Source organism: Microtus ochrogaster, linkage group LG2 (assembly GCF_000317375.1).
Source record: "Microtus ochrogaster isolate Prairie Vole_2 linkage group LG2, MicOch1.0, whole genome shotgun sequence".
In the NCBI taxonomy this organism is placed as follows: Eukaryota; Metazoa; Chordata; class Mammalia; order Rodentia; family Cricetidae; genus Microtus; species Microtus ochrogaster.
The window spans coordinates 4,422,457-4,437,897 of record NC_022028.1 but is presented as its reverse complement, the minus strand read 5'-3'; the positions used below and the strand labels follow the sequence as shown (position 1 = coordinate 4,437,897).

Below are 15,441 nucleotides of genomic sequence, written 5' to 3'. Positions count from 1 at the left end.
AAAAAAAAAAAGAATAAGATAGAAAGTGAGGAGGTATGTAAGACATTTTTTTTTCTTGAACAGATTTTCAGCAATGATGTTCTTCTTCAGACTTAATGAATATGATTGCAGTTTGAATTGGCAACAATATAGGAGTGGATTGTGTGTCCTCCTGGTCTACTAGATTTTAGAATTATGGATTATATGCCGTAGACATACTGAGTGACTTACCTATATAAAATCTTCAGGTTCATGTATATACCTTTCAATGAGGACACATTTTCCCTATGTTAAGGAGGACCAGGCCTCTAGCATTTGAATCTCTTGTAGACTTAGATGTACTGCCATCTGGAGGACCAGCCTCCAGAAGCACAGGGCCTCGACAGGCATATCCAGAATTGGTGAAGCTAAACTTTTCTATCTGACGAGGGTTAGGAAAAAAGGCATATACAAACTCTCCTAATAGTTTCCTTCTTTATTCTTTCTCTTCTTTGTTCTCTATTTTCTCTCTCTCCTCTCATGCTGTTTTATAGTTTTTATACCCCAACAAAATCTTCCAGGCAGTACAAGAGTCAACACAGTTGTATTCCATTTTTCAAGTGGATAATTATAAGTAAAAACATGTTTTTCGTCTCTCTCGGGTGATTAAACATTTTATATGCTACAGGTAAAAAACAAATTATCCCAAGAAATTTGCTATAGATTAACCATGCAACAAACAGAGTGCTTTTGTCAGGTCTTTTACTGGAAGGCTACATCTTGCAGTTAAAAAGAAAGGGCCAATTTGTAGCTGGAGACTGTTCTTTTGTTCCTAGCCACCCAGACCCAAATAACCACACAGAAACTATATTAATCACAACACTGTTTGACCTATTAGCTCAGGCTTCCTACTAGCTAATGCTTACATGCTAAATTAACCCATTTCTATTAATCTGTGTATTACCATGAGGCTGTGTAGATGGATAAATAGCTCTCTCCTCACTGAGAATAGAAAGTTGAGAGATGAGACACAGTGAAAAAACTCTGAACCGTCTCTCTAATATTGAGATGGAAGGTGAGTGTCAGCAACCTAACTAACTATGAAGGAATCATCGAGTTTTTCACATTCCCTTTTGGATGAAGAAAAGGCGACAGACATTTGCAGGAAGATGCTAGGAATTCCCAAGTCACTACACATGTAAGTCAAGGGCAGCCATCAAGGTCTACAGTCCACGTCCTTTTTAGAGATGACAGCGTTTCACTGTCAATCTATTTATGCCATATAGTGACTCCTGTTAAATTGTGAGTGAATTTGGGAGTTACAGGCACTTGGCACATAACCCAGGTGGCTCGATTTCCCCTCCTGTGTCCCCGCACGACCGACTTCAGTGAAGATATTTGTTTGCTTTTCTAGCTTCCAGCCATGGCTTGGTTCCAGGTGATGCTGTTTCTCTTTGCTTTGCTACTGCAATCATTGCCCACAGAAGGAAAGGTAAGTTAAGGTGGGAACATCCTCTCAGAGCACTCGTCAACTTTGGAAAAGGGCGGGCCACTTTGAGAGCAGAAGAATGCAGAGTGTCTGATAGGTGGCAAAGTGCCTATGGGTATCATGGAGCACTTCTCTAGAAGGCAGAAATAAGGGACTAAGTCTTCTGTTCCATCTCTCATGGCTGTGGTGGCCTGCAGTCACATGTGCCCTTGGGATACTTGAAAAGCCAAAGTATATTCCAAGGAGAAGGTTCACAGGTGTGAACAACATAGCACAAGTCCAACCACAACAGACTTTACTAGTATTCTATGGTCAATAAACAGATAATATATTTCATATAATTGGTTAAATAATAGTAAAGCTCATAGGACTGTTGTTAAGAATGACCAGACTTGCCAGCTGAACACAGTAGAAGTGTATTCTCTACAACTGTCGGGGCTAGAAGTCTGAAATTGAGGTCTCTCTGGTGGACTTAGGAAGGAACTGATTCTTTCCTTTCTCTTATAGTGACTTCTGCCAATTGTTGTGGCCCTTTGACAGATGGCTATGTCACTCCAACCTCTTCCTTCATGTTCATATAATCTCCTCTGTTTCTCAGGAAATCACTGGGTCCAAGATTCAGGTTCCACTTGGGTACTTTAGGATAATGTTGTGTCAAGATCCTGAATTACTTCTGTAAAGACATTTTCCTCCCAGATAAGACCGTATTTATAGATCTCTTGAATGTGTTATGTGTTATCTTTAGGAGGCAATTACTCAATTTATCACAAATAAATATATTGATATTGCTGAAATTCACTTTCACACTTTAATAGGTCATCTCCAATTAAAATCACATGTCACTCACAACTCATATTTTAAAGAGACAGCATGTTATATAGATTTAAAGAGCTAATTAATTATGGGTCTTCTACTCCAAGGATTTTCTATGTTCTTTGTTTCTTTCCATTTCTATGTGATTGCTCAGAAATAAAATTTACATTTTCTTTTCCTGTTTCAGTATATTTATCTCTTTCTTTATTGTTTACAAATAACTGGACTTGTTTCTAAAATCTTTTTGTGTTTATCAGTGATCTTGGTAATAGTCCATAAAATATTGCTACTGTGCGGAATCGTGAATTCAGATTCCCTATTTCACACATGATTTTATGCTTTAATGATCCAAGAACAAGGCCAGCCATCCTTGTCACTGTGTGTGTTCTCCTTCTGACCTGGAAGCCTGCGAATGTGAGATACTATCATCATTGTTGTCTCTTTTCATACTCTTCTATGACTTTTAGAACTCAACACTAGCTAGAAATTAAGACCTTGATAGTTGTTCAGCTCCTATTTGGCAATCATAACTGTAACCAATCTGAGAATCACATTTATTTTTCCCAAATAGTTTATATTTATTGGACGTTTTTATATGATAGATACTGTGCTAGGTCCCTACAATATTCTTTTTCTTTTTTCACTTTTTAAAAAGAACTCTATTTATTGAGCTGTATATTTTTCTCCACTCGCCTTCTTTTCTCTCCCCTCCCCTTCATCTTTCTCCCATGGTCCCCATGCTCCAAATTTACTCAGGAGATCTTGTCTTTTTCTACTTTCCATGTAGATTAGATCTATGTATGTCTCTCTTAGGGTCCTCATTGTTGTCTAGGTTCTCTGGGATTGTGAATTGTAGGCTGGTTTTTCTTTGCTTTATGTCTAAGAGCCACTTGTGAGTGAGTACATGTTATTTGTCTTTCTGGGTTACCTCACTCAATATATTATTTTCTAGATCCATTCGTTTATCTGCAAATTTCAAGATGTCATAATAGCAAAATTCTTAGACTGGAGAAAGTTTGCTTCTTATTCCCAAAGACTTTTTTATAACAGTTTTCCATCTTTTCTTCCTTAAATGATTTTCCCTCGGACCCTCACCATTTTATTACTTCCTGGTTCAACTCCTGGCCTTCGTTCCTAAAAGTCATTATCCAGTGAGATGTCATTGGGTTTTGGCACCACTAATTGCTTACTGATAATCTCTCTCCAGCATGACTTTCTATGTTTCTCTCCGGTCCGATGAAAACTGTACATCTTTTCAAATCCCAACCAAGAATCATCTTTTGTGAACTGTTTTTTATCCTTAATAGATTGATCTCTCTTCATATAGACTTCACCTATCAGATTTGAAGAAGTCATATTTTTTATGCCTTATGAACTCTTAAGGATAGATTCTGATTTTTGGTAATTTTAGACTTGATATATATCTTACTTTCTGACCTCTCCAATAAAACTCTATTGATACTCATATAAAACTAATCATAGCTATACATAGAAATTTCAAGACAAAACATAATGGAATAACAATCAGAAACTATTTCTTACCCTAAGAAACCAATTTTTAATGCATTTTAAACACGTTTTAATTGATTTTAATGAGCTATACATTTTCTCTTTTCCCCTCCATTCTTCTTCCCCTCCCCTTCAACTCTCTCCCATACTCCCAATTTACTCAAGAGATCATGTCTTTTTCCACTTCCCATGTAGATTTGATCCGTGTATCTCTCTCTTGTGAATTGTAGGCTGGTTTTCTTTGCTTTATGACTAAAAGCCACTTATAAGTGAGTACATATGATACTTGTCGTTCTGAGTCTGGTTACCTCACTCAATATGTGATGTTTTCTAGCTCCATCTATTTGCTTGCAAAATTCAAGATGTAATTTTTTTTTTCTGTGTAGTGCCCCATTGTGTAAATGTACCACATTTTCCTTCCCTATCCATTCTTCAGTCAAGGGGCATTTAGGTTGTTTCCAGGTTCTGACTATGTATTATGAACACAGTTGAGCACATGTCCTTGTGGTATGATTGAGCATCCTTTGGATATATACCCAAAAGTGGTTTATTGGGTCTTGAGTTAGTTTTTTTCCTAATTTTCTGAGAAATCATCATACTGATATCCAAAGGGGCTGTGCCAATTTGCACTCCCACCAGCATTGCAGAAGTGTTCTCTTTGTTCCTCATCTGCTCCAGCATAAGCTGTCATCAGTGTTTTTGATCTTGGCCATTCTTACAGGTGTAAGTTGAAATCTCAGAGTTGTTTTGATTTGCATTTCTCTGAAGGCTAAGGATGTTGAGCATTTCCTTAAGTGTCTTTCAGCCATTTTGTATTCCTCAGTTGAGAGTTCTCTGTTTATGTCTATACCCCATTTTTTATTGGATTATTTGCTCTTTGGTGATCATTTTCTTGAATTCTTTATATATTTTGAAGATCAGTCCTCTGTCTGATGTGGAGTTGGTGAAGATTTCTTTCCCATTCTGTAGGCTGCCATTTTGTCTTGTTGATTATGCTGTTTGCTTTACAGAAGCTTTTCAGTTTCAGGATGTTCCATTTATCAATCGTTTCTCTCAGAGTCTGTGCTACTGGGTTATATTTAGGAAGTGGTCTCCTGTGCCAATGCATTCAAGTGTACTTCTTACTTTCTCTTTTATGAGGTTCAATGTGGTTGGCTTTTTGTTGAGGTGCTTGATCTATTTGGACTTGAGTTTTGTGCATGGTGATAGATATGGAACTATTTTCAATCTTCTACATGTTGATATCCTGTTATGCCAGCACCATTTGTTAAATATGCTTTATTTTTTCCATTGTATATTTTTTTGCTTCTTTGTCAAAAATCAGATGTTTGTAGGTGTGTGAATTAATATCTGGGCCTTCGATCTGGTTCTATTGGTCCTCCTGTCTAGAAACCAATATTTTTATGTTTTGAAGTTAATTTAAGTCACATTTTGAGAATAACAGGAACATGGGAATGTTTGGTAATTCTGGGATTGGTCATTGCTGATACTTGACTTTTGCACCCACTATCCAGTATGAATCTATGTTTGTGCTGCTTCTGCTAGCTCAAGGCATTATCTAATAGTCTGTGTCCTTAGGAACACAAAGCAGAGGTCAAAATGGACAGAGGGTAGAAAATGGCCAACGCTATGTAATCAGAAGCATGAGGATAGAAATTTGAGAGTCTTGAGGGAGTTCAGTATTATGAAGAACAGTCAAGTAACTTATTCCAAAGTGTCAGAAAACCTACTATGAACAGCGTGTCTATTAGGCGTACTTCAGAATCTTGCTCACACCCTTGGAACACTGCACCCTTGTATAAATTTAAGCTTAGAACTTGTCTAACAACCAAAAGTCCCATTCTGCTCTGAGATTTAACTGCCATGTGCAAATGATCATGAAGATAAGCTTAAAATATGAACACTGGACCAATCACATTTCACTAGTAAACTGAATAAAGTAAAAAACATTCCATTCAATAGATGAACTTGCTGCCCTCTAATTGTGTGGGAAACATTTGAAAATATTTAAGAAGTATGTATTGAACAGTCTTGGAAAATGTGCTGCCTAATGGTTTTGCCCATGTGCTGGGTGGGAAATAGGAATTAAGACTGAATCTGCAAGTCCTATTACCAAATGCAGATGCCACAGAGAGCAATGTTCTCTGTAGTCTATGGATCATGGGGTTTTCTCACCATACGTCACTATGGTTTGACCAAATGCAAAAGGATAAGTCTTAGGCCTTCTGCTATGAGTGTTTGATGACAAAATGTTATCTCATTTTTAATCTAAATTTGATATGTATTATGTTTCCCCCTCTATCAACTCCTCTCGGATCCTCTCCATCTCCATATTCACCCAACTTCATGTTCTTTCTCTCTTTCTAACAAAACAAACAAAATAAAACAAAAACACAACCAAAGTCCAAAATGCAAAAGCAAAACAAACAAAAAACAAATCAAAAATGTCAAAACAAGTAAAATTATAATGGCATCTGTTTGTGATTGGCAAACTATTCTTGGGCATAGGGCCTGCCCTGGAGCACGGTTTTTACTCACTGTGGAAGTTTGAGTACAATTGGACCCCAGAATCTGGTAGGATATGGCACTGTTAGGAGACATAACTTTGTTGAAGTAGGTGGGACCTTGTTGGAGGAAGTGTGTCACTGTGGTGGTGGGCTTTGAGGTTTCCTAAGTTCAGGATACTGTTCAGATAGTCAGTCAACTTCCTATTGTCTGCAAGCTAAGGTGTAGCCAACAGAATGCCTGTCTGCACATCATCATATTCCCCATCATGGTGATAATGGACTTAACCTTTGAAACTATAAGCCAGTCACCACAATTAAATGTTTTCTTCATAAGAGTTGCCAAGGTCATGGTGTCTCTTCATAGCAATAGCAAAAACCTTAGCTAAGACACTGATACTCCATTGGAGAAGATTGATTTTTTTTTCTTTGCCAGCAGATAGCTGCTCAGTTAGGGGTGGGACTCCATGTCAAGTTTCAGTTCTCAGGCCTGGGGTTTTTGTTTGGTGAACCTCTGCAGATCTTTTGTGTATTGCCACAGTCTCTGTGAGTCCATATGTGTATTGGTCTTGTGTTTGAAAAACACTTTTTCCTTGGAGTCATCATCACTTTTGCCTTTAGCAACATTAAGTTCCCTCTTCTGCATAGATCCCTGAACCTTGGTGGTGGTGGTGGTCGTGGTATGTGTGGTGGGGGTGATTTTGTTTCGGTCATCTCACTTAGGACTGCGTGTTCCAAAGTCTGTCACTCTCTGCACATTGTCCTATTGTAGGTCTACTGAAAGTTCTCATCTACTGAAAGAAGAGGCTTCTCTGATGAGGCCTGAATGATGCACTGATCTATGGTATAGCGATATGTTCTTATTTTATTGTTATGTTCCTGTACCAGAATAACAGTAGGTTTTCCCTTAGATCACATGGCCCATGTAGTCTCAGGTTCTTTGCCAATTTAGCATTGTCAGAACTTGGTTCCAGCTCATGGAATAGGCCCTAAATTCAATCAAAAAATGGTGCGTTCCTTTCCTAATATTGGTGTCCTATTGCACCAGTCTAACGTGCAGGCACTGTTGTTAAGTCTCATGGTTTGTATCTGGGGAATATGATCAATATTTATTGATAAATCTTTATTCTCTGGTCATGTTCAGAGTACCTCCTCTCTTATAGGACTGCATTAACACACACATACACACCCACACCAATGAAAGCTGAAATAAAATATGAAACTATCATTTGTGACCTCAGAGGAGTTTTTGTCTAGGAATGAATTACTCATCATTTCCAAGTCTCCTGTCTACTTATTCCTATTAAAATTGTTGACGCAGATGTATTGGCATTGCTGAACAACTAATCCTTTTCTATTTGGGTGATGTTATGTGATAATAGTTTCAAGTGATTATTTTTTTGTTGTTGTCAAAGTAATTTCTTCACTGTCTGTCATCTACAAAAATGATAAAAGTTATTTTCTTTCAGGACCCTGCTTTTGCTGCACTGTTAACCGGCCAGGTGCAAGTTCAAAGAGAGATTGTGAATAAGCACAATGAACTGAGGAGAGCAGTTAACCCCACAGCCAGCAACATGCTAAAAATGGTAAGAGACTGTGGTGCAAATGAGGTGAGCCAGCTGTGGGGGAGGAACAGCTGGAGATGGCTTAACATCATGGTTTAAAATATTCCTTACTTCTGTAAGGACCAGGCTTCAGCCACTCAGGAACTGGGGGGGCGGGAACAACAGAGTCAGCACACTCAATTTGACTTTTCTGTCTTAGGGGCTAAAGCTTAACTATCTGTGGCCAGCGAAAAAGGGAATAACACACACTTGCACAAACACACACACACACACACACACACACACACACACACACACACACCCCTTTAGGATTTCTCTATTATCTCCCTCTCATCTTTTTATTTCTTTTATTACCTCTATCCAGAAATATCCCTTGTGTGTATTTATTTTTTCCCTTACAGCTTAAAAAACCCAACAGATTCATTTAAACAATATAAAAATTACAGTGTAGTTACATTTATTTATTTATTTATTTTTAAAAAGGAAAACAATCTATCTTTTTTTTCCATTTTACATACCAATCCCAGTTCTCATTACCTCCCCACTTCCCATTCCGCCCACCTTCCCTCCACCGTACCCTCTATCCATTCCTCAGAGAGGGCATATTGCTTTGGGGAAGGTCCAAGACCCACCCTGCTATATCTCAGAAGGTAATATAAAAAATCTCAAAAGAATAACAAATATAAACTTTTATATATGAAGAGGAATCAGTCAGTATTACCTTAAATTTTCAGGGTGCACACCCACACATCAACAGTTGTTTTTTTTTATATATATATATCAGGAAGTTGAGGCAGAAATTCGTACAAGGAATTGATCATCTTCTTGATCACCAACCCATCCTAGCAAGAAAGGCATGTGAGCTAATAAAAACATGGCTATAGCCAGGCAGTGGTGGCACACACCTTTAATCCCAGCACTCGGGAGGCAGAGGCAGGAGGATCTCTGGGAGTTCGAGGCCAGCCTGGTCTACAAGAGCTAGTTCTGGAACAGGCACCAAAGCTACAGAGAAACCCTGTGTTGAAAAACCAAAAAAAAAAAAAAAAAAAAAAACCAAAAAAAAAAAAAAAAAAAAAAAAAACCCAGAAAAAACATGGCTATATTTGTTCTTGTTTCTTGACCTCAAAGAGTCCCTCAATCAACTGCCTTCCTAAACTTTTAAACTGTTCCATAAGATTTTCTATCCTAAAGCCATTAACAAAGACATCTTAACTTAACCTTGGTCATTATGTAAAGCTTTGTTTCAGCTATGATGCACACCGAAACCTATGAACACATCTCCCAAGATTGAAACTAAGAGAACTTAAGCTAGCCTTGTCTAGGAAACAATTGTTTTTCTTAATCATTAACCTAAGCTACACTCTATGCGACTCCTCAAGAGAAACTCCTAAGTTCTAGCTGGTGACACTTCCTTGTTCTTAATGTCTATCCTTTGCAGAGCCTGCTTTGTCAAGGGTGGTAGCAACACCATATCCTGTCTTTACCTATATTAGTTTTTCCACTAAACTAACCCCTATCACAATCCCTTACTGTGTTTGTTAAAACCCTTAATCATCAAAATTCTATCTAAACTAACATTATTATTGTATAAATCATTGTTTCAGTTAAACAGCACAGCTTAGGAGGAAATCATCCTCATAATAATCCGCAGGTAAAAATGCCCAGCAGAACAGGATATTTCCGTGAGATAATCACACAGCATTAAAGGCTGTGGAATTCTCCCCGCACCTGTTGACACCATGCCTGATACCAGAGAAAAATGACAGCAGCAAATATGCCAAGACAGCAATAGCAAGAGACTATTCTGGATCTGAAACCCTTGGGGCCTTGCCTATTTGAGATTCAGCCATCAGTGCACTGTGTCTGATCTCCTGAAGCTCATTTGCCACCTGCTGCACCTCTGACATTGCTGCCTAGAGTTCCTGTTTTGATTTTGCTATTTTACTAATTTATTTATTGATTGATTTTTATGTGAGAAAGAGTCCATTGTTCTCATTTTTAACATGGCTAAAAGACATTTCAGGTTTTTTATCTGATAAGTTAGGCAGAATTAGAAACCAACCCTTTGAGAATCCTGTGTGAAACATTTTGTTCGTTGTCTTTCCTTGGCAGGCATCAAGGCATTTCCTGTCTTTCAGGGTCTTACTTCTTGAGAGGAAATTTTTTTATGTGTTTCTGTGTGTGAGGGTGCCCATGCACAGCATTAGATCCCCACTAGAAGTTGGTTTATGGACAGCGATGGGAACCAAACACAGGACTTCTGCAAATGAGCAGTAGGTTCTCTCAGTCACAGAGCCATCTCTCCATTCTCAATACTACACTCTTCTTAATATACAGTACTTTCCAGCACACAATACTAATATCCCTTTATCTCATCCAAGCCCATTTCTTCCACATGAAAGGAATAGGCATCAAAGAACTTTGGAATAACTCAGAACACCTTATAATATTAAAATATCATTAGAACGCTTCACATGTATCAGTATTTAGCATCATTTACAAACATCATAGATGTGGCTTTATTGTTGAGTATTTTTCCCTTTTACACAACCTTGATGGACTTCTCTTCCTGTGGAAACAAAATTAAAACATGCAAAAGAGACATTTTAATAACAGTGATAATTAGAAAAATCTTCCAATGAAATTTTAAAGTTTTGCTAACCAATCAAATTATATGCTTTCGTTATGGTTGGATCATTAAATGTAGTTTTCTTTTTCTTTTGATATTTAGGAATGGAGCGTAGAAACAACCGGAAATGCTCAGAAGTGGGCTAATAAGTGTACTTTAGAGCACAGTAATCCAGAAGCCCGAAAAACCAGTATGTACTTTTATATATATGACTGCTTCATAAGTGAATAAATTCAACAATATCAGGTATTTCTAGGATATTACATTAATAATTTGCACATAAATGGTATTAGTGCTATCTTTCCAAGTCATTTATGATTTAAATATAATTATAATGTGGTTCATGTTTGTTTATATTATGCAAATGTTTCATGTGTTATCATTTGTTCTCTCTGAGCTCAGAAGCACAGCAGAGCATGTGGCATCCTTTTTTGCAAAAATTCTCAAATTAGAAAAACAACATTAGGGAGAAAAAGACAGGCCAGAGAACACACTGAAGTCATGTCACACTAGATGTTTTTCTTGAAGCCTTATCAAATTTCATCACTTGCCCCCACATTTTGATAATGCACAGCTGTTCAGTATTCTGATATCTATTTTTATGATACACATCTTGTTGTGTTCAGTTGTTCATTAGTTTTGCTGCAAAATACTTGATGTTTTGAAATCATAATCAAAAGTCATGGAGGCTGAATATTTTAAGAAAACATGCAAGTGCTGACCCCTTCTCTTTCCTAGGCCTGCATCACAATGCTGAGAACACATGACACATACACACATAAAGAATTTAGTGCTGAGTTAGCTGCATTTTTGACAGTGCAAATGGGGAAGAATGGAACATTCTCCATTTAACAGAATGGAGCATTCACAGCCACTTCAAATATTTGTATGCTTAGGCCGGTTTAACTGTCTGAGATGACTGTCTTCTCATATGATTAATATATTATTAACCTATTAATTAGTTAATTAATCTAAGAAGCAGGCACCATGCTCCCACCTAAACCAACAATTACCCAGCATAGGCACGATGGCTGAAGTACAGCATTTTGCATTTGTATAGTCTATTTATTTTGCCGTTGAATGTTTTAATGTTTTCCTCATAAATATTTTCCTTCCCAGGTACCAGATGTGGTGAAAATCTCTATATGTCAAGTGACCCTACTCCTTGGTCAACCTTAATTCAAAGCTGGTATGATGAAAATGAATATTTTACTTACGGTGTAGGAGCACAACCCAATGCAGCTGTTGGACATTTTACTCAGGTGAGCAGATGGATGGAGATGCCATAGTAATAAACACTGCAATGCAATGACGAAAGCTTTGCCAGCAGATGACCCATTCCTATGTTCAATTGAGGAGACAGGCTGAGTGGGTATTATATAGTTCTGTCATTTGATTGATTCCTTAAGATATATTAATTTATGCCCAGGGTCTGGAGAATTAATGATAGGAAAACATGCAGTATAACCTTTCATTAAAAATGGATAAAATAGTGATCCCACATAACACGCTTAGTTTTAAAAGGTATTAAAAATAAAATTTTATTACTGTGATACTCAAAATAAAAATTTTATATGGTAAATGTTAATGACTATTATAGCCACATATTTATATTCTATATAGGTCAATATTTATTTTTGAATATTTTACCACCTTTCTATTAAACATCCAAGTGTTTGTCTTGTAGGTTGTTTGGTATTCATCTTACAAAATTGGATGTGGAGTTGCTTACTGTCCCAATCAAAATACCCTAAAATATTTCTACGTTTGCCAATACTGTCCTGCGTAAGTACGCACTCCAGAATTGTGTGTAATTTTACCTGCAAACTAATATCTGAAAGTTATTATATAAAGCAAACCAGAATCAGAAATGTAACCCCACCAAGTGAAGAGCAAATGTCAGGGTTTTATTGTGAAGATCTAGGCAATGTTAATTTGTCAGAGAAGAGTGCAGTTCTGAATGTAAAGATCTAAGATCTCCATCTTCACTGATGAAATGATGGCCTTTCTTTCAACTATCCTTCCTTAGGTCCTTCATTCAAGGAACCCTGCGTTGTGAATTTTTCTCAGGTTTCACGTTATCTATTTTGCTAATTTCACACTGCAGGACTTTACATTTTTAATGCTAGGGTAAATGAATTAAGCAGTTGTCTTGCAAAAGGGATGAACTTGATTTCACCTTTTTTTTTTTCTATTCAAATATTTCAATTACCTGTTACCTACAAAATAGGAAAACCTTACATCGTTCACACCAACTTTGCTATTCCACGTGTGTCACCACAACATACTTTCCGTTTTAATTCTACTTACTCTTTGGAAGGGGTGGGGACCACGCTTCTTGTCAGATTTGAGTGATGGTTACTCAGGTGAAAGAAGCCTCGAGTAGGAGAGCTTAGAACTCAGAATTTGTTTCTCTGCCAATACATCTTTTAACGATGACTAGAGAAAGTTCACAGACCATGGAGATTTGTAACTAAATTTATTCCTTGATCATACGATCAAGTTCATCCCTTTTGCAAGACAACTGCTTAATTCATTTACCCTAGCATTAAAAATGTGAAGTCCTGCAGTGTGAAATTAGCAAAATAGATAACGTGAAACCTGAGAAAAATTCACAACGCAGGGTTCCTTGAATGAAGGACCTAAGGAAGGATAGTTGAAAGAAAGGACATCATTTCATCAGTGAAGATGGAGATCTTAGATCTTTACCTTCAGAACTGCACTCTTCTCTGACAAATTAACATTGTCTAGATCCCACGAGCAGATGCAAGAAACCAGATATGGAATGGATTCCAGATATGGAATGGATAGTGAGAAGAAGCTCGGGGATGAACCTATAGCGCTTGTGTAGAACCCTCACGGTTTGTTTCTCTAGGTGTGTGCTCAATACACCGAGACTCAATGCAAACTGACATTCTCTTCATAGTAACTATAAAATTCTCATACAGAGCAGCTTAAGTACATGCTACTAGCCATGCACAAACAGCATGAACTCACTCTCAGCCAGAAAACAAATGCTGAAACTTTATTTTCAATTTTAGAGTAACTGTGGACTAGCTCAGCTTTCCAATATTAGTAGTTTTCTATTACCACTGCCATTTATGAGATATTCTTTCTTTAGGGTGATGGGATTCCTAAACCCATACCTGGGAGTGTCTTGCCTTAGTAATGATTTCATCTGTCTGGCAATTGAAGGGGACAATTCTAGATGCCAGTTACCTCCATTTCCTTACCTAGTTTGATGAATTATTGTGGTTAGAGAGACGGTGCATCATTGTTGGTCTTGGTTGTCACCCTGACACAGCTGGGAAGGAGCTTCAAATTAGGGAATTTCCTGTATTAAATTGGCCCGGGTCCCTGTCTGTGAGGCCATTTTCTGATGGCTAATGTAGGAGGGTCTGGCCCATTGTTGGCCATGCTACCTTTAGGTAGGAAGACCTACCTAGCCTGAAGGAAAGGTAGCTGAACTTGAGCCTGGGTGCAGCCTGTAAGCAGCATTTAAATCTGCACCGTGCCTTCTTCAGCTCCTGCCTCCAGGTTCCTGCCACGACTTCCCTCAATTACAGACTGTAAGCTATGAGTTAAATAAAACCCTTCCCGCCCCTGCAAAGTCTCTTTAGTCATTGTTTTATCTCAGCAACAGACAGCAACTTAGAGCAAAGGGGCTCATGTGTGAAGTGTGTTCTTAATTGTTGTTGTTGTCTGAGTTATGATGTGGAAATCAGTATTTTCAGTTTTGTTTATAAAATAATGTAAACAAAATTGAAAATCATGCGTAACCATGAACATGTGTTCACTGATCCTTTGGTCTATAGAAGAGCAACGGAGAGAAAAATAATTGTATGCTTTAAATTTCAGCGGTAACAATGTGTTGACAAAGGCCACTCCTTACAAGCAAGGGGAACCGTGTGCTAGCTGTCCCAATAACTGTGAGAACGGATTATGCAGTAAGTGTGAGCGGAGCCACTGGTGGGTCATCAGACAAGTCAGTATGTTATCTATCTGGAAACGGTAAAACCAGCTAAGTGATGTATTCTTAGAAGAAGAAAACAATTTACTCAGGAGAAGCACTTAAATAAATAGTTTATACACTTTACTAACTTATATTTTATTTGTAATGAGAAGAATTTTACCTGCGCTACATAGTGGACCTTCTACCCTCAGTGAGAGTGATGTGCAGAGACTATTATTCACCTTGCAAGTCATTCACGTATTGTTCTTTAAACTTAATATCAACAGGCCCAAAGTGATATTAAAAAAAAAAAGCATGGTGCTGGAGAAATAGCTCCGCAATTAAGAGCATTTGCTGTTCTTGCAGAGGACCTGGGTTCCATTGCCATAACTGATCTTAATGGTTCATAACTGCCCATGACTCCAGTTTCAAGATACTTGAAGTCCACTTCCAGGTACCTGAATGCAGGTGCTGGACATATAGACTTGCAGGCACACATAATTCTCATAACTTAAAATATTCAAATTCTGTATACCTGCATGAATTGAGATCCTGCTTTTCCTCCTACATCCCCTAGTACTAGTCTTTGAAAAAAAATGTTGATTTTTTTTCATTTCTCTAGTATAGTCAGAAACATACTATTTACTTTTAAAATGATCATTTTTCCTATAATTAGGTGGTAAGTTTTTTTGCAAATATTTAATTACAATATCTAATGTGCATATACTATTGGCTTATAGAGAAAACATGGCTACAAATGAATAAATAACATAAATGCCATGTATCTTATTTTTCATTAATAGAAACAGGTATAACTATTGGGGCCCCACACTTCAGATGTTTTTGTTTAAATTACTGTGAATGACAGAATTAAATCACTCACTGAGATTTTTACCTTTCAAATATGTTCTCTTTTATTTAGCATCATTCCTGACTCAATTCTATAGCTATAATTTTAAAATATTAGCATCAAAGCTACAGACTAATAAGAAAATGTGTTGAAGCCGGGCGATGGTGGCGCA

The 15,441-nt window shown here is 37.5% G+C and overlaps 1 protein-coding gene across 1 annotated transcript in view; it reads left to right on the top strand.

Moving 5' to 3' along the window:
* LOC101991860 (cysteine-rich secretory protein 2-like) overlaps positions 1-15,441 on the top strand; it is a 30,740-nt gene that overhangs the window by 13,242 nt on the left and 2,057 nt on the right. Inside the window, exons 3-8 of the mRNA XM_013350983.1 lie at positions 1,373-1,450; positions 7,743-7,859; positions 10,570-10,657; positions 11,587-11,729; positions 12,155-12,252; positions 14,326-14,414. Coding sequence (XP_013206437.1) covers positions 1,382-1,450; positions 7,743-7,859; positions 10,570-10,657; positions 11,587-11,729; positions 12,155-12,252; positions 14,326-14,414 — 604 coding nt within the window. The 5' untranslated portion in view covers positions 1,373-1,381. The remainder of the gene's footprint in view (positions 1-1,372; positions 1,451-7,742; positions 7,860-10,569; positions 10,658-11,586; positions 11,730-12,154; positions 12,253-14,325; positions 14,415-15,441) is intronic.